Genomic DNA, 18,428 nt, shown 5'->3' on the forward strand with positions numbered 1-18,428 from the left:
TTATCCCCTAAATAAAAACCCACAAATAACCAGAGGTACAATTCTCACTTCAGCTTGCATCAAAGAACAAATTTATTTTAATGAAAATATACATTAATGCTGTTTGTTCACATTAAAAAATAAAAGTTGAGTCAGAAACAGCACACTGCATGAAGGGACCGTCTACAAAGAGCCCTTTTTTTGTCAAATTTATTTTTGTAGGAAAATAACACACATATATATATATATATATATATATATATATATATATATATATATATATATATATATATATATATATATATATATATATATATGTACTGTGTGGTCATTTAAAAAATTCTTACATATACATAATATACATAATATTTACTATATATTACTAGCTAATATACAGTATATGGTAAAAAAAAGTATAAAAATAATAAAAATTTTCACCTTTTACTTTTTATTAAATTGTCCCCAAAATTATATATTTATGATTAAAATACTACAATACAACAAAATATACACTTTTAAATTGTCATCAGGAGTGGACCTAGAAAGAAACTCAACAAAGTCACAAGTTAGTAATAATAATTAAACTGTGAAAAAGAAAGTGACATTTTGTTCATTCGAGTGTCGCAGCACTGGTATGTGACACTCATTTTATTTTTTTATCAGTCTGTTTTTGTGTAAATATTGTGCTTCATTAATTAGAGAGGCATTTCTGTCAGTCTGCTTAATTAATGAAGCGCAATAATGAACAGTAAATGAAAAACGAATCTGTAAATGGGTGAAATTTAAGTGTGGAACATTTTGTTTACATTTTAATGAATATTCATTAAATCAGCAAATATTTTCATTATGTTTTTTTTAATGAATGAATTTGTGTCAGTTTGTCTCAGAGACAAAGCATCTTTAATCATTAATCACAGAAGAAAAGCACTGAATAAACACATCACATGGACATTTGGGGAACGTTGTAGTTAGGGGAAGGTGTAGTTGATTTAATTTGTAGCTAAATACAGCTAATAAAATGAACAAACTCGTTCAGTATGTCCACGACAATGTCCACGACATCTCAGAAAAGAGTATTGTGACACCATTGATCCCAATATCAAATTTAATTATGTTGTGCTATCTCTCAGCGTTGGTTGTTTTGTCTTGTTAACTTCATAAGAGAGAAAATAGAGCAGCAGATGACGGAACGACTGTCTATAGCTGCTATAGCATAACTTGTTTTAGAAGACTAAATGTAACTCTAAATGGATAAAATGTATGATATGTTGTTCTTTAATAAATAAGTAAATAATTGTGATGGTTGGCTGTGGTATAAGAGGAATAAAACACTTTGAGATATGGGATTATAGGAAAATAATCAGCTTCAGGGTGGTAACTGTAACTCGGCTTCATCACACCACGCTGTCGTTGATTATTTTCCTGTAACAACTGTGTGTGTGTGTGTGTGTGTGTGTGTTTGTGTGTGTGTGTACAGAGCATTTTAATGTGGCATGCTGGAAGCAGACAGCTATCTCTGTGGCCACACCCCCTTTTATGCAAATGATGCTTGTGTTTATTAGATTTGCATACTCATATACATAGTATACACTAAAACATCGTGTATTATAGAATATGTATGTACATGTAACGTAAATTCAATAACATGACTAAACTGCTATAGTATCTACATTCTATTGTTCATGTCAGTAACCTAGATCCTTCTGAAATCCTTTCTTTCTTTTTCCTTTCAAGCTTTTGATTAGCCGTCGCTTGTTCGCCAGTCCTCTTTGTAGAGCAGGGTGGAGTGTAATCGCTCCCAGTCACCTGAGCTGCTTTCCCAGCAGACCTTATCACCATGGCATCAGTCGCATTTGTAAAGTAGAGCCTGAACGTCGAGCCACGAGTGCGTGTGTGTGTATGTGTGTGTGCGTGTGTGAGTTGGAACCATACCGTCACAGCAGGATCTTCACAGGTATGAGCTTCTCATTATTTATCCCAAAATGTCTGCTTTACAGCATTTTAAACATGTCGTAGAGATCTAGGACAGATGTTTAGATCATCAGCATATGCTCCCAAGTAAAATATTTTGTCGCAAGCCTTCTGTAAGCCGTCTGTCTTTATAAATCATTCATGCACACCTGATCTGGAGGTGGAAACCTGCATGTGATTTTTTTCCCGCAAATTCCCTCCTAGCCGTGTGATCTCGGTTTACACACAGCCTCGAGAGGGCTGAGCTCAGAGAAGAAAAACACTTTAAAATGTGACTTGATCAATTAATGTGGAAAGCAGCACAGCCTGAAAGTCGACATTTTTCCTCCTCAACACAAAGGCTTGTTGTGGAGCTCCTGAGGAAAAGCAGGTCATTTGTTTCCCCTTGGTGTCGGTGCTCACTGCTCTATTTGCATGTATATTTTACAGATTGTACGCATTTGCATGTAGGTGCTGTGTCTGTGTTCACGTCTTTCACACACGTCACAGTTACACCCATGCAGGATTTCAGGATGTGTACTGGGTTTGGGTGAAACCTTGTTCAGAAGGTGTTGATTCATTTTCTGTAACAGCAGCTCTGACAGTAATGCAGCTACAAATCACTGGTTTCTATTATTTTAATGCACTTGTTTGAATATGTCATCGTTTCTATAGTAACAGCTCATTCACAGGGACGTGTACAGCAAACGCTTCATGTAAATAGAGTTAAAAAAACATTGATATGGTTGAGAAGTTTTCTGTAAAGAGATGTTTATTTAACATTTGTGGAAGGAGTCTCCAGTGTCAGCGCTTTGTAACAGTCAGTAGATAGATAGATTCTTTATTGTCATTGCACAGGATACAGTGAAATTGCGTGTCCCTCCTAATGGTGCATAAGAACAAAATAAAAGGAGAACGGGATAACATAAATATAAATGGATAAAAATATTAACATAAATCATCAGATCTGTTCAGTTAAGGTAGTAAAGCAGCTGAGACATTGCACTTAACATAGTGAACATTTGAACAGTGTGAGCCAGTAAGATTTATACATTCTAAATATAACAATAGAAATAAAATTAAAATAAAACTAAGGTATTGCACATTATAGTATTGCACATTCTTTTGTTGAATTGCTATTTTGTCTTATGTACAAATCTTTGCAGTTGGGGATAAACAAGAGTCTATACACGTGTGTGTGTGTGTGTGTGTGTGTGTGTGTGTGTGTGTGTAGTGCAAATAGTTCCTAACATTCAGTGATAAATGAAGGAAATCTTCAGGACAGAGGAGTTTACTCTTCTTTGCAGTTTCTCAGTAACATCACAAGTTGCGTTTTTGTTTTTTTTTTGTTTTTTTTTTTGTCTTATTAACTTCAAGAGAGAGAAAAAAGAAAGGCTGGTGCAGGAACGACTGTTTGTAGCTGCTGTAATGAAAATAAGAACAGGAGCTAACTTGTTTCATGGATAAAAAGTGTGATGTGTTGTTCTTTAATAAATAAAGATGTGTATCCATAGAGCTGTGCACCAATCCCTTACACAATATTGGGCTGATACCAAATAAATGTTGGATCAAATATGAGGGAAAAAAAAAGAATGAATTTGATCCAATTATGTAACAAATGGAAAAAACTGGAAACTTTTTTTAACTATAAATATTTATAAACATATAAAGAGACTTGATTGTAAGTCGTGCTTTGAGCTGTGTATTGTTAAAGTAGAGCTAAGTGCTTTAGTTAGTTGCTTTAGTATCATTTTAAGGCGTAGTAGTTTTAAAAATACATATCAGATGAGTATTGGTTTCGGCTGATACTCAAGGTTTCGGAAAAGTTCAGGTGGCATCGTGCCGTCTCTGGTAATCTCTGGCAAATTGCTGTTGATGTCACACAGACTTGATGTAGTTGTAATTACTATGATCTATAAACATGAACTTAATTTGTAACTAAATTGACTTTTGGAACAAAGTTGTTTTTTTCCTTATCGCAGTTTGGTATCACTCAACATCTCTAGGCTCCGCCTCCCCAAAGCTCGACGCTGGAATTGTGCCAGGAAGTTATCAGCTATGTGAACGATGTGAATGTAAAGTTGTACTTTAAACTAAAATGTGTAAATACAGACTATCACTGCAAAATGGTTCATTTAATTTACTTGAAAATGAAATTAAGGAGTGTAATGACATATTTCTGTAAAGCTGCTTTGTGACAATGTCCAAATTGTTAAAAGCACTATATAAATAAAATTGAAATGAAAGATGTCATTTTAAGCAATAAGGATTTTTGTTTGTATATATGATTAAGACTTCTATTTATCTCATAGCTCTAGTATTAGATTAAAGAACTGAAACATCACACAAGTCCCAGCTGATTCAGGAAAACTGTGAAGATATCATTTTTCCTGGACTGAATCGGATTCCTTTATGCATCTTTGTGTATTCAGAAAAACGTTTAAATAAATCAATCACTTTAAAGTAAATAAATGATAATCACATTGTGCCATGTCATTATTGGAAAACAATCAGCAACAGTGTGGTGTGATGAAGCGGAGTTACTCTTACCGCCCTGAAGCTGATTATTTTTTCTACCCTGAAGTGTTTTGTTCCTCTTCTACCACAGCAATTTGTCAACAATCAGCTTTTTAAAGAATGACGTCATACTTTTTATCCGTTTCTAGTTACATTCTCACTCATGTCATAGCAGCTACAATCAGTCTTTCCCTCACCAGCCTCTCTCTTTTTCTCTCTCCTGAAGTTAATAAGACTAAAAACGCACACGATTACATACGTTTTTAAATCCGTTTATGTGGAGCGTCCACCAGACGAGTCCAAGTGAATGAGCTGTTACTATAGAAACGATACTGTATTAATATCAACCTTTGATTTAGAGAAAATTAATCAACATCTTCTGACCAATCAGAATCCAGAATGTGAGCATGAAACCTGTGTCTGATTTAATCTGGTCAAATCTAGGCATCACCAAAACTCCTCAACCAAATTCACATCGTATTTTTTTGTTTGTTTTATCTCTTTTATCTACACAGAAATCTCAAGATGACCCGTGTTCCAACCACACGACTGCCAACGTCCTCTTTTTTCTTCCTCCTGTGTGCAGCAAGCGTACTTTTCAGTGCAGGTGCATTCTCAGTTTTTGCTTTTCAGCTCAGTTGGTATTGTTTTTACAGTTGATGAAATGAAATTCAAGCTTTTGTTTTCAGCACTGGCCAAGATCTTTTCTCACTATAACACAAATCAACATTTTACATCAGGACTTTTTCTGGATTTTTAGGTCATGAAAAGGATTATGAAAAGGGAAAAAGTAAAATGTGATTTGCATTAAAGGGACCGAATCAGTGCAGAAAACAAGGGAAAGTCTTATATAGAAATGATTTAAAGCTTCAAATGTCATAACCAGGATGTAAATTTTGCTGAGGTCCACGTTGCGGAAATGTGTCCTAGCTAACGTGCTCATCACAAAGCCGAATGTGTACGTCAGTTTTATTTTTAATCTCCATTATGGTGTACTTGCATTCTTCCATAAACTGCTCTGCCACCCTAAAATATTCATATTTTAAATATTTTATTAGTATTCAACACAGCCTAAGGAACCTGTTGATTTCAGCCTCCAAGAACACGAAATTTGTAAGAATATAGTGTTTTTTTATCTGCTTATTGAAACCAAACCTCAAAATTAAAGACATATTACAATTTCTTTCTTTATTTTTTCACAATTTGTCAATGTGAGCTGATTTCATATTTTAAAAAAAACAATAAAGTAGAAATCTTATTATTAATAAATTATCTATTTTATATACTGTAGTTATTGTAAATGATAGACCTGAGATCTTCATGTTTTTTATATTTATATAAAACTTAATTGTTTTGTTGCCGAGCGGTTTAGCAGAAATGTATTCGCTTTTCGTCCAGAGATCGCGAGTTTGAACCCCGACGATGCCACAGCCATCCGTAGCTGGGAGTCCAAGAGAGCAAAAATTGGCTGTGCCCTCTTGGTGGGAGGGGCCTACCCTCTTCTCCCTGTCAATCACGACAACACTAGCCAATCATAGGTGTCTGTGAGCTCGTGTATGTGGAAGATGGTGGATAGCGCTTTCCTCAGTGAGTGTTACACCACCCTGTGATGCAGCATGAGCAGCAGTATGCAAAGTAATAAGAAATAAGTTTTGTTGTTTGAATTGAGCAAACTGGCACAAAACAAACAGTCTGTTCTAGGAATAAAGATGGTAATGTGTAAAGTAGTTAATAAGAAAGTGTACATGGAAATTAAATTTTAACTGAAACCGACGAGCGGCAGCTTTTTTTCCCCCAAAGCACCTGGTGGTTTCCGTAAAACAGCAAATGTTCCGAAAATACCAAGGTTCAGACCTAGCTAGTTACGGCCATGCCTGAAAGTGTTGTACAACTTCCTGTTTACTGAAATATCTATTGGTTTAATTTTTCTTTTATTTCCATTATATTTTGATAGAGTAGTAACTAACAATACGAGCTTTCTCCAGTGAAGCTTTCAATGGATTTATTTCTGGACTTTTGAAACTTTACGAGATGCGACTCTTGTTGAGGAAATCTTTCACGATAAACACATATCTGTAGATGTTATTATATTAGCAGAGACATGATGCTAGGTGTATGATGCTTAATAAATAAATTATTATTATTTCTGTCATAGCCTAGGTATTAAGCCATGTTTTTTTGCCCCATGATGTGCAGACGTGACCCTGGCGATGAAGATCACCTCCACCGGGCCTCAGACTTTACAGCTGGCACAAGGAGACCAGAAAACACTGGGGTGTACGTACACACCTGGGCCTGAGGACGTCGGCGAGCTGGACATCGAGTGGACGCTGGTCAGTCCAGACACCACGCAGAAAGACAACGTGGTGAGTGAAGCCGATACTGAGTAACGCTACGACTGGGAAGCGGCATTGTGGGAATTATTTGCACTCATATATGTTTCAGATTAGGAATATTTAGCTCCAGAGTGACGCAGCTTGCCTCAGGTTATTTATTAGTCTATTTATTAAATCAACAAAAATCCGAGAAACTTTATTTCCATCATAGTTTCAATACTGAAGGTGAAAAGTGATACACTTAAAAAGTTTCATCTAAAAGATGCTCAAGAAGTGTTCATCCTGAACTGAGGAACTATTTTATTCCTCTTGCCAACAATTATAATGACAGGTTGTACTACTTATCCATTTATAGTTACATTTAATGCTGTAAGTTCCTGTAGCGTTATAGCAGATTATTTTTTTTAAAAAGCAGCTTGTCATGTTACCGAGAATCCGCAAAGTTTAAACTCTGTCATGAAGATATCAGAAAGCTTAAAGTCACAGCGTTACCTCCGACTGTTACAAAGCACTGACACTGGAGACTCCTTCCATGAATATTAAATAAACATTTATTCTTCTTACAGAAAACTTCACCACATTAATGATTTTTTTTAAATTCTGTGTATGTAGAGCATTTGTCATACAAATCCCTGTGAATGAGCTGTTACTATAGAAATGATAACATGAACGATAGCAACTAGCTGAACTAATAGCTGAATTAAGTCCACTAACGGAGTGTTTGAATCAGTGCAAGCTAGTTGTGGTGGTCCAGTGGCTAAGGCTTTGAGAAGGTCATTTGTTCAAATCCCATCACCACCAAACTGCCACTGTTGGTATTTTATATAATATATATTACAGTACTTGCCAGTAAATCACTGCAAAATTGACATTAATTTTTTACAGTGTAGTTTTTTTATGGATATCATAATTTGGTTTTACAACATAATTCAGATTTATTGAGTTTTGATGTTTTGATGATCTGATGTTCCTGCATTTTGTCTGTTAGCTCCTGTCGTACTCAGGTGGAACTAAATATTTCCATGGCGACCCAGCGTTAATGAAGGGGGTGGACTTTGCGGTGAGCGACCCCACTCAGGGCGACGCCTCACTCTCGATCGCTGAGCTCACAGCCACACACACGGGAACATACCAGTGTAAAGTGAAGAAAGCTCCAGGATTGGACATGCGCAAAATCACCCTGCAGATTCAGGGTAACGTAGTGCCTTTTTCATACACCACAAAAATTCAACCAACAATAAAATGTACAAAATTCACCATTTAAACATTAACTGAGCAGCTCAGTAAGATCAGCTGTACGCAAATTTATACTATATTATCATCTAAAATACTTCAGTTCAGTTCAACTCAGGAACTGATTCAGTGCTATGATGTTTTTCTTTTTGTCGATTTTTATAAATTATAGTGTATCATTTTTGTCATAGGTGGGCGATATGATATTTTGGGCGATTACATTATTTTAAAAAAAAATGTTGTCTGATGAAACTACTTACATTCTTTTTCACTTTAAAATTTTTTTACATTTTTACTCATAACAAATAAATTTTTAAAATTCAAAATAAATTTAAAAATTTAACCGTTGTTAACACTGAAAACAAGAAAAAAAATTTAAATCTGTAAAGAATATTAAACATTTTACAATTTTAAGAATAACAAGATAAAGTACAGAATGTTTATATTATATCTGCTGCTTCAAGCAATTGTAATTATTTTTAATTTTTTAATGCAATTTAAAAAAAAGTATCGTGATCTCAGAAAAGCTTACTGTGACCTAATTTATCACAATATCGATATATCAGTATACATCTCTTCCAAACACCCAACCTCCATTTACATCTAGATTACGTAACGTTACTAATTTATTTTAGTATTGCAATTTAGTATTTAGTATTGCATTTATTGCACATTATTGCACATTATATCACATAAACGACACACTATTTGCACAAAACTGCATAAATCTGCACTTTATATCTATAATGTCAGACTGCTACACATTTTTTTTAATCCCGTCATATATTTTTATGTATATATTTTTCTTTATATTTAATATTTTTCTTTATATTTTGCTTTATATTTAATATTTTTCTATATTTTATTATTTTATGTCAGAACAGTTGTATGAAGCATTTCACTGCAAGTCGTACTGTGTATGGTTATGCATGTGACAAATAAAAATTTGAATTTGAATTATTGTGATATCGCCCAGACCTACGTGTCATACAGTGTCAGAACGTGTTAACGGTTTGAGCTGATTTTTTTTTGTTGTTGTTCAGTGATAAACAGGTAGTCATATGCTTCCATTACTTCTTAGCTACATTCACAAACACTGTACACCAAACACCTTTACACATCTTTACACACGGGGAAAAGTGTGTAAAAAGGGTGATTTCTGGCTGAATTGTTCTGTTCATTGCAGCATACCCCAAGGTTTAGTGTTTCCTTCTCGTACATTCTCAGCTCTCTTACCTTTTTTTAGTTTTCTTGCAGGGAAACACAAAGAACCAAGTTAGAGGGCCAATTTTGCATTCCATCAAGCTTTGTTTGATTTAAAAACAAAAAAAAAAAGCTGCTGAACGAGTTGTACAAACATTTCCTTGAAACTCTAGATCTTATCTTTAAGTACAGCATTACGTGGAACGACAAATACTGACAAACACTTACACAGATTGTTCCAGTCAGTATTTTTATGCTCTTAAAATAAATTTTCAAAATAAAAATTCACTATTTGTCAGCAGACCTTTTAAAAAAATCAAAAACTGAAAAGTGCTGCTTGCATAAGTATTCAGCCTCTTCCGACTAGTACTTGATTGAGCTACATTTTGCTGCAATGACAGCTTTAATAACAGCTTTAATGACAGCTTTAATGACAGCTTTAATGACAGCTGATGACAGCTTTAATGACAGCTGCAGTGACAGTGCTGGGGTAAATTCCTACCAGCTCTGCACACTGTTTGCGATTTTCACCCATTCTTCCTGGCAGACTTGCTCCAGGTTCTTCAGGTTGATTGGATATTGTTTGTTGATTGCAATTATTTTCAAACAGTGCCACAGATTTTCAGCAGGTTTCAGATCTGGACTTTGACTTGGCCACTGCAGAACATCTACCTTTTTTTGTTTTTAACCACTGCTGCGTTACTTTGACTTTGTGTTTGTGATCATCGTTCTGCTGAAATGTGAAGTTTCACCTAAGCTTTATTTTTTTTAGCAGACTGAAGCAGGTTCTCTTGTAATATCCCCCTGTATTTTGCTCCATCCATTCTCCCTTCAATTCTGAAAAGAAGTCCAGGTTCTGAGGATGAAAAGCATCCCCAGAACCCAATGCTTCCACCACCATGTTTCACTGTAGGGATGGTGTTATTTGAGGTATGGCTTGCGTTGGGTTTGCGCCACACATAGCGCTTTGAAACTTGAACAAATATCTTAATCTTTGTTTCATCATATCAAAAAATATCTTCACTGGATCACTCTAATGCTTTCATACAGCTCTTCTTGCTCTTTCTAGCCACGCCTCCCATACAGTCCAGCCCACAAATATCAGAATTCTTGAAATGGTTGTCTGGTGCTCATTCACTCCACTCTCAGCCAGTGTACTCTGTAACTCCTTCAGAGTGACTGTTGGCCTCACTGTGGCCTCCCTCACCAGTCTCTGTCTTGTTTTTTAGTTCGGAGGGAGGGTCATGTCTAGGTGGTGTGAGGGTCATGCTTGCGTGGTGTGATGCAGCTTCCTCTTCCTCACTATTGATCCAACAGTGCTTACTGGGATGTTCAATTTCATACCCTTACTTAATGTTTAACTTGCTTAGAATGCTCCTTACTCTTCAGTTTCACTCCTTTCCTTCAGACTGACAGTCTTTTCAGGGACAGTTCACCTGAGGTGGTTTTTGTCCAGAAAATGTGAGCTGTTTTAATATTTCAAAGGTGAACGCCAATTACAAGTCAGTTGTGTCCTTGTTAAGACAAAGAAGGAATACTTATGCAAGCAGCATTTGTCACTTTTTAATTTTCTTTGAAATACTTGTTGACCAATAATTAATTTTAACTTTGAAAATTCATTGGAAGAGACCACAAGTTTGCAATAAACATACTGCAAGGAAGAATGTGTATATTTATCATTTGTTATTCAGACAAATCTGATCAATTCCAGAGGGGCTGAATACTTTTGCAAGCCACTGTATGTCTATTTATTCATTAACAATGTCATTTAGTAAATGTGGATTTAGAGAAATTCATTGAAAACCATTGAAATGTCATTCAGTGTAAAAAAAAACAAAAAACAGTAATAGAACAGCAGTATTTTGTATAAATATTAAAATAAAACAATATATTTTATTGACTCAATTATATAAAATGACTGAAAGTTCATAACTGGAAAGCAAATGTGAGAAGTATTTTAAACACATTTATTTATTTATTTACTTATTTATTTATTTATTTATTTATTTATTTATTTATTTATTTATTTATTTATTTGTGGTGCAAGTCAGTACAGTACTGTCATAGTAATACAGCTAATTTATTATAATTGTAAAATGTATTCAATTATATTATAACAGAATTTATTATATGTAAAATATATAATAATTATAACAGATGATAGAAATATATATATATAAGTATAATTTATTATGTGTTACATTGAATGACATTTCTGTGAGCAGAATTAACCCTAATAAAATGTATTTTTGTCATTATTTTTTAATTAAATTTTATTTAATTCAAATACAAAAGGATAATGTAAAGCAATAAAATCAGTTTATGAGTTTTTAACCCATCCTTAATCCATATCCAAATCCATAGCCAATTTTAGTTTTCCTTCAGTAATAAATGTAGAAGTCAGAAATAAAGCAGGTTAGTACGCCATGTTTCCATAGAAACAGAGGACATTTTGGACAAAAAAAACATCTTGTTCAGCTGTAGGTGGTGAAAGCAGTTTATATTTGAAATTAGAAGAAGTCTAAAGCATAACGTTCATTCCTTTGGGTTTTAAAGTTCACAGAGTGAGGAGATGAGTTGAGAAAGTAGTGATGAGTTTTTATTCCTTAAGTTTCTCATTTCACTGCTGCCATGGCAACGAGCTTTAAAATCCCAACAGTGCTTGGCTTCATAAGGAACCTACATTAATCTCTCACAGGCGGCTCAAGAGCTTCAGAGAAATGCTTGACAGGAGCGAAACGAACAACGTGTTCTGTAGAATAATTGAGATGTTGAATGTGTGAATTTATTAACATAGCAGATCAAAATCACAGGCTCTCACGGATAAAGTTTTGCTCCTCATCATTCGTCAGGCGTCACTGCAGAACGTGTTTATCGTGTCTCCTAAATTAGGGGGGAAATGAGAAGATTGGGCTGTTTGCACCATCAAAATAAAAGATGTAACAATTTGAGGCAGCGTCAAAATAACAGAGTTCACATTCTGAGTGGCGAGAAACAACCAAAAAAAGCTATATAAAAGACTCACTCTTGTTACTTCATCACTGTGAAAGTTTTTTTTACCGCTCAGAGTTCATGACTAAGTAGTCAAAGCTAAGTATAATTTGTTTGTTTGTTTGTTTATAATTCACCAACACATGGGACAAATTAAGTGCAAAACCTACGTCATTATTTACATTTGGAAAGTTCCTCATTTTCAGACTCTGGTTACGCACATGCTTAATTCGATTTTCTGTGTGGCCCAATCAGATTAGGACAATCGTAGTTTGCGTGTAGTTCACACCTCCAAGGTTGCCAGATTTTTCTTGTGTAGAAGCATTTGCCATTTAAGCTAAAAAAAAAAATCATGGGATAGAAAATGCGGACTGAATAAGCAGACAGCATTTTTTTTTGCTATTTAATGTAATAGTAAGATGATTTCACTTGCTCTTCGAACTCAAGTTTGTCAGCCTGGACATGAGAGCATGTTCAATACTAATACAGATACTGATACTGATACTGATACTGATACCATAATAGGTAACCTACTTAGTATTAATCAGTTAGGGACGTCATGGGACATTTTATTTAACTTTGTTTATGATGAACTCCTCATGTACAGTTTTACGTTTAAGATATAAATGTGTTTAAACAGTATCGTAAATAGAGAGCGTGAGGACGGCCGACCTGAGCGTGCACAGCAGTGTTAAAAATCATTAAAAATGAGTGCAATGTGCAGTGAATTGCATTATGACTTGTGAGTAATGTGTACGTGTCTCAGTGCTCGCTGAAGTGAAGTGCTCGACCTCACAGTTTCTCTCCACACTCGCAAATAACTTTGTGTGCATGTAATTCACGGCAGCTTGCACTCGCTGATACTGCTCTACACGCTCAGTTCGGCCATCCTCACCTTTTCTATTAAACACCATAAAGAGGATTTATCACGTGTATTGTAGAAGATGCCGTCGTTCCTCCTCTTGGTATTTTCACAGAGTTTGCAGTCTGCTTTGCTTTGATTGTCATCATTAATCGTGACGTGTGTCAAAATCGCTGCCATTTCATCTCATTCATTCATTATTCATGATATTGACATCGGAGCAGTTTTTACATGTACTATCTAGTGGCCAAGGTGTTGCAGTTCTGGGATCTGACCTAACGTAACCTTCTCTGTCCATCAGTGCGGCCGTCAGTGCCGAAGTGTTGGGTGGAAGGGGACGAGGGCGTGGGGACGTCCGTGTCTCTCCACTGCAGGTCGGACCGGGGTTCGTCACCCATCCATTATGTGTGGAGGAGAGAGAGCGGAGGTCCGATTCCTCCCACCGTTACACAGGGTGAGTGAGATGTGATACTGTGATATCAGACCTCACGGCAGGTCATGTGTGGTTTTTTTATAGGCTTAATGGTTTTACTGGAACCGTGCCAGTCAAAGAGCTGTGACTTAAAAACCCTCAAAAGACCTGAGAGTATATATTAGTGTCACTTTTGTGAAAAATGAGGTACAAATGTGCTGTCAGGAAGCATGCTTTTAAAAATTATGGATTTTTTTTTTTTTTGGAATAATTACCCTATCATAAGCTTTTTGTTCAAAGTCTCTAATTAGGTAATTCCAACCCAGAAGTCCTAGTAAATTAAATAAATAAATTTAATTACAGAAGTAATCAGTTACCTTTAAGTAATTACTTTTAAGGTGAATCCAAATGAACCTCTTGAGAGCGTCGGTCTCACAGTTGAGATAAAGTACCAGGCTTTTCTTATCTTTAGAGCGCTGCTGAGAACAAATGTGATGCAAATAGGTGTGGAAAAACCAAAGGCTTTGAGATATGTTAGGCTTTTATTATGTATTCAGGTGAGTGCAAAAGTTTGTGTGCCCCGCTTTGAAATTATGAAACCATTATCTGTTTCAAAAATAATAAGGTTGGAAAAAAGTAATAAAAATCATCAAAAAAAAAAAAGTGTGTGTTAAGAAACTTCAAGAGGAACCAGACTCAAACAAGAACCCATCCTCTTCTCATCTGGGGGACACCACATAGTGGGTTCCTGGGTAAGACCTGGCAACCCGGCCCATACTTTCCATTTTGGCTCCATCCTGGTGAAGAAAATACATAACAAAAGTCCATAAATGTGAATACGACTTCTTTCTAAGACATTAATAAATTACAAATAAGAAGGTTAATTATCAGTCAGACATTAATTAAAGGTAATTAAAGTTTTATTTGGATTTGATCGCCTGTGTATATCAGATCCGTTCCTCGGAGAACTTCTTATTGCTAATCACTCCGTGGACTTGGCGGGTATCTACGCATGTGAGGTGTCTAACGCTGTGGGGAAAGAGCACTGTCGAATCAACCTGCAGGCCATCAAACGTAAGTGTACACGCTACATCAACACACACACGCAGGTTATAAAAGTACCACTGAAGTACCTCAAGAAATCTCTACACCTTTACACTCTTAAAAAAATGCCATTATTTATAAAGAGGCAAGCATATACAAGTCAGAACGTCCCCCTTCCATCCCAAACATCGCTAACATTAGCTAACTCTGTTAGCCGGCTAGTTAACTGCTAGTAAACTAGCTCACATTTAGGTTTTCAGTTTTCTCAGTGAGCCAAATGTACAAATGTCAAAATACAATGTTACCATAACAACCATCATGTGTTCATCACTAAATTTTATCTAACTAACTTTCGTTAGTAGGCTAGCTAGCTAGCTTAGCATGAAAGTTCTATGGCTAGGTTTTCAGGTTTCGATCTTAGATGTGATTAGTCCAAAATGGCGGAGCTTATTCAGTGACATCACAAACTGAGCCCAGAGGTAGCTCCGCCCCAAATGAAATGGTTAGTATAAAAACTAAATTTAGCAAAAATGTGTTAATTTAAAAAAAAAATCTATACTAATAGCACCCAAGAGGTGTTTTTTAACACACATATACACTCTTAAAGATGTTCTGTTCATCATTTTATTACTGTTGGATCCCTTTTTTGAATGGTTTGCCCTTATTGTAACTCTATGATTGGGGTGTGTGTGTGTGTGTGTGTGTGTGTGTGTAGCTCCTAACAGAGCCGGTGTGATCGCGGGCATCGTGTCCGGATGTCTGCTGCTCATCATCATCATCATCATCATCCTGTTGCTCCTCTTTTTCCGATGCAGACAACAGCGTCAACGCTATGAGAAAGAGTTCTCCAATGAGATCAGGTAGAAAAATGCTGTGTTCAGTATCAGCTTCTACGACACTGTTTGTTCAGTAGGGTTTAAAAAAATCACAGCTGATGTTCCTCATCCACGCTGTGATCCTGTAATACCTCACAAAGCGACTGGTGATTGTTCATTTTCAGTGACAAGAGACATTTGATTTGAGATTTTCTGAATTCTATGCAAATTAGTTAAGCGACAAATCCAGATGATTGGCTCGAATGATTCCTCAGACCAATCCTGTAGTGCATGTGGTCCGACGTCTCTTCACTTCCCCACTCACAACTCATCTTGTGTATAGAGACATTACAAAGAAGAACAAAGCTTGGATGAAAATATTTGATTCAATTCATGTTTATTTTATTCATATAGAATGTTTAACAATGGACTTTGTCAGAAAATCTGGATTTCCATTTACAGAAATACGGATGTAAATTTTAAATTTATAAATTGATCCCTAACTCCCTGAGCCGACATGAGGAAGAAACCTCGAGAGGAACCAGACTCAGAAAGGAACCCATCCTCATCTGGGTGACACCTGATAGTGCGCTTATAAATCATTTCCTTTCTAGAACTGTAGATATAAAGTCAAGCAGTGCTATGTGTGTTGTAAGGAACTTGAGTACAAGCATCAGGGTCATTTCAGATTTCATTAGAGTTTTATATGTAAGTGCTGTCTTTAGGAAGCTCTTCCACAGCCATCTTTATGGTTTCTATGTCGTACCATAAAGAGTAATCTCATGATGATCTGTCGGCTGTTCTGTCCACCTGGAGCCATCCCCTGCAGCAGAGAGAGATTTCCAGGTGAACGAGGCTCCAAGAAGAAGTGGGGCATCAGGGTGGATCACACAGATCAGATACGGAGAGCAGAAGGAGTCAGGATCACTGGTGTCTCGAGAGTAACATGTGTAACTCGACAGAGAGAGAGAGAGAGAGAGGGGGGGGGGGGGGGGGGAAGAACACAGATTAGTAGGTGTGCTTTTGTCCTGTAATCGTTTAAGAAGATGTACAGTGTACACAGAGCGCAAGCAGGAGATCGCCGGTGCCTCTGGTGTGTGTACGTAGCTAGTAAAGTCAGCAGGCTTTGCTAATCTAATCTGAGAATAAAGCTTGCGCGAAGCTGAGCATGGAACACGTAAATCAAAAATTTTCACATTGATTAGTTTGTTATTTTATTATAAAGTTAGCATCAGGAAGCTAAAAAAAAAACTAAATAGGAAAACATGTCGTACGTGGCTTATGATCATCTGGAGTAAGTGGAAAGGTTTAGTTTCATCAGATCCTTTTTTAATTTATTTTAAAAACATCATGACTGGTTTCTAGACGTGTTTGAACATCATTTCTCTCCTAGTTTACATGAGCTAGGAGTGAGACAATAATACACACAATATCAAGGAATAAAACACTCCGTGTTATGCTATTACAGGAAAATAATCAATGACAGGGTGGTGTGATGAAGCACCTTCACTGTTACAAAGTTGATTATTTAATAATAAGTGTTTAAATGAATAAGTGTTTTATTCCTCTTATACCACAGCATCAATTAAAATATTTATTTATTAAAGACTGATATCATAGTTTTTAATCCCTTTATAGTTATATTTAATGTTGTGGAACATCCATGAAACAAGTTCTCACGTACGTTACAGCAGCTATAAACACTCGTTCCCTCATCAGCCTCTCTTTTTTTTTCTCTCTTAATGTTAATACGAGAAAAAGACACAGCTTGTCATGTTACCAGGAAACCGCAAAGAAGTGTAAACTCCTCAGTCCTGAAGATGTCGGAAGAAGTAAAGTTACAGCTTTACCACTGACTGTTACAAAGCCCTGACACTGGAGACTCCTTCCATAAATGTTAAATAAACATCAGAAAACCTGTGAATGAGCTGTTACTATTGAAACGATAACGTATTAGATCGAGAGCATTAATATAAACCTGTCCACTATTATAGAAAATGAATCAGCAGCATCTGACCAATCCGCCTCATTATGTCTGATTATCAGGGAGGACGTTCCGGCGCCCGAGAGCCGACCGGTGAGCCGCGTTTCGAGTCGTCACTCCAGACAGGCCTACAGCCAGATGAGCCAAACCGAGCACCACCAAGCAGCTTCCACCAGCACGGGATACACACTGCCCAAATACGACAACAAATACGGCTACATCGTGTGACACGTACGAACATCATACGATCATGTATGCACAAAATTACCCATAATTCAGTGCTGGAATACAATACACTCACATTGTATACAGTGTCTTATTTATAGTGTGCATTTATATGCTGATGTGATGATTTTAAAAGACTTTTTTTTATAAATTTATATTTTAGTTTTGTCATAAGAAGGAAATGTTCTTGTCTCTCTGTGTGTGAATGTATCATTTTTAATTGTGTAAAAATGTTGTAAAGTCAACTAAGGGCATTATAATGTATGAATATTGCGTTTTTAAAGACATTATTATTGCATTATTGATTATATTCTGAATGTAGCTACTAATCATTTATCTAATAATCAGTATCAACAGATAAAATCCAATTCAGCAAAGACGTTATTAACACACGTCTCCTCTAATACTGTGAATAAAACACCAACTTTTTATTAAATACACATTTAAGACTCTAATTTGAAGCATTACACACGACCTGCTTTGCCTCTGGTGTAAAACCACTCACAAATGATTCTTTACAAATTATTTTGCTTTTGTCGTGATGAGGAAATCAAACAAAATTCTGAATAAAATAGAAAAATAAGTACATTTATAAAGTATATTTATTGCCTCAAAATAATGACAATTTTCACATTAGGTCTAAATGTGTTTTTTTTTTTTTAATAAACTTTTTTGTTCCAAAGTAATTAAATGTTTTTGACATAATATTTCATAGTACCAAGGAAAATTATTTAAAAAAAAAGAAAAAGAAAAGAAAAGAAATCATTTTAGATATAACATGTAATGTCTGTCATTATTTTAGGGCAATAAATCAACAATAGAATCATCATTCTATGATATTAAAAAAAAAAAAAAGCTAGAATTAGGAAATTAAATT

The 18,428-nt window shown here is 35.7% G+C and overlaps 1 protein-coding gene across 1 annotated transcript; it reads left to right on the forward strand.

Annotated features, from left to right (window-relative positions):
- Window positions 1-1,662: 1,662 nt before the first annotated feature.
- On the forward strand, window positions 1,663-17,991 carry vsig8a (V-set and immunoglobulin domain containing 8a). Its single transcript, XM_026942740.3, has 8 exons — window positions 1,663-1,933; window positions 4,962-5,053; window positions 6,643-6,812; window positions 7,771-7,975; window positions 13,373-13,525; window positions 14,435-14,557; window positions 15,243-15,387; window positions 17,389-17,991. Exons 2-8 carry the CDS (start codon window positions 4,972-4,974, stop codon window positions 17,552-17,554), a joined length of 1,044 nt encoding a protein of 347 aa, XP_026798541.3. The 5' UTR covers window positions 1,663-1,933; window positions 4,962-4,971; the 3' UTR covers window positions 17,555-17,991.
- Window positions 17,992-18,428: the final 437 nt, after the last annotated feature.

The sequence above is a fragment of the Pangasianodon hypophthalmus genome, chromosome 17 (genome assembly GCF_027358585.1).
Source record: "Pangasianodon hypophthalmus isolate fPanHyp1 chromosome 17, fPanHyp1.pri, whole genome shotgun sequence".
Lineage (NCBI taxonomy): Eukaryota > Metazoa > Chordata > Actinopteri > Siluriformes > Pangasiidae > Pangasianodon > Pangasianodon hypophthalmus.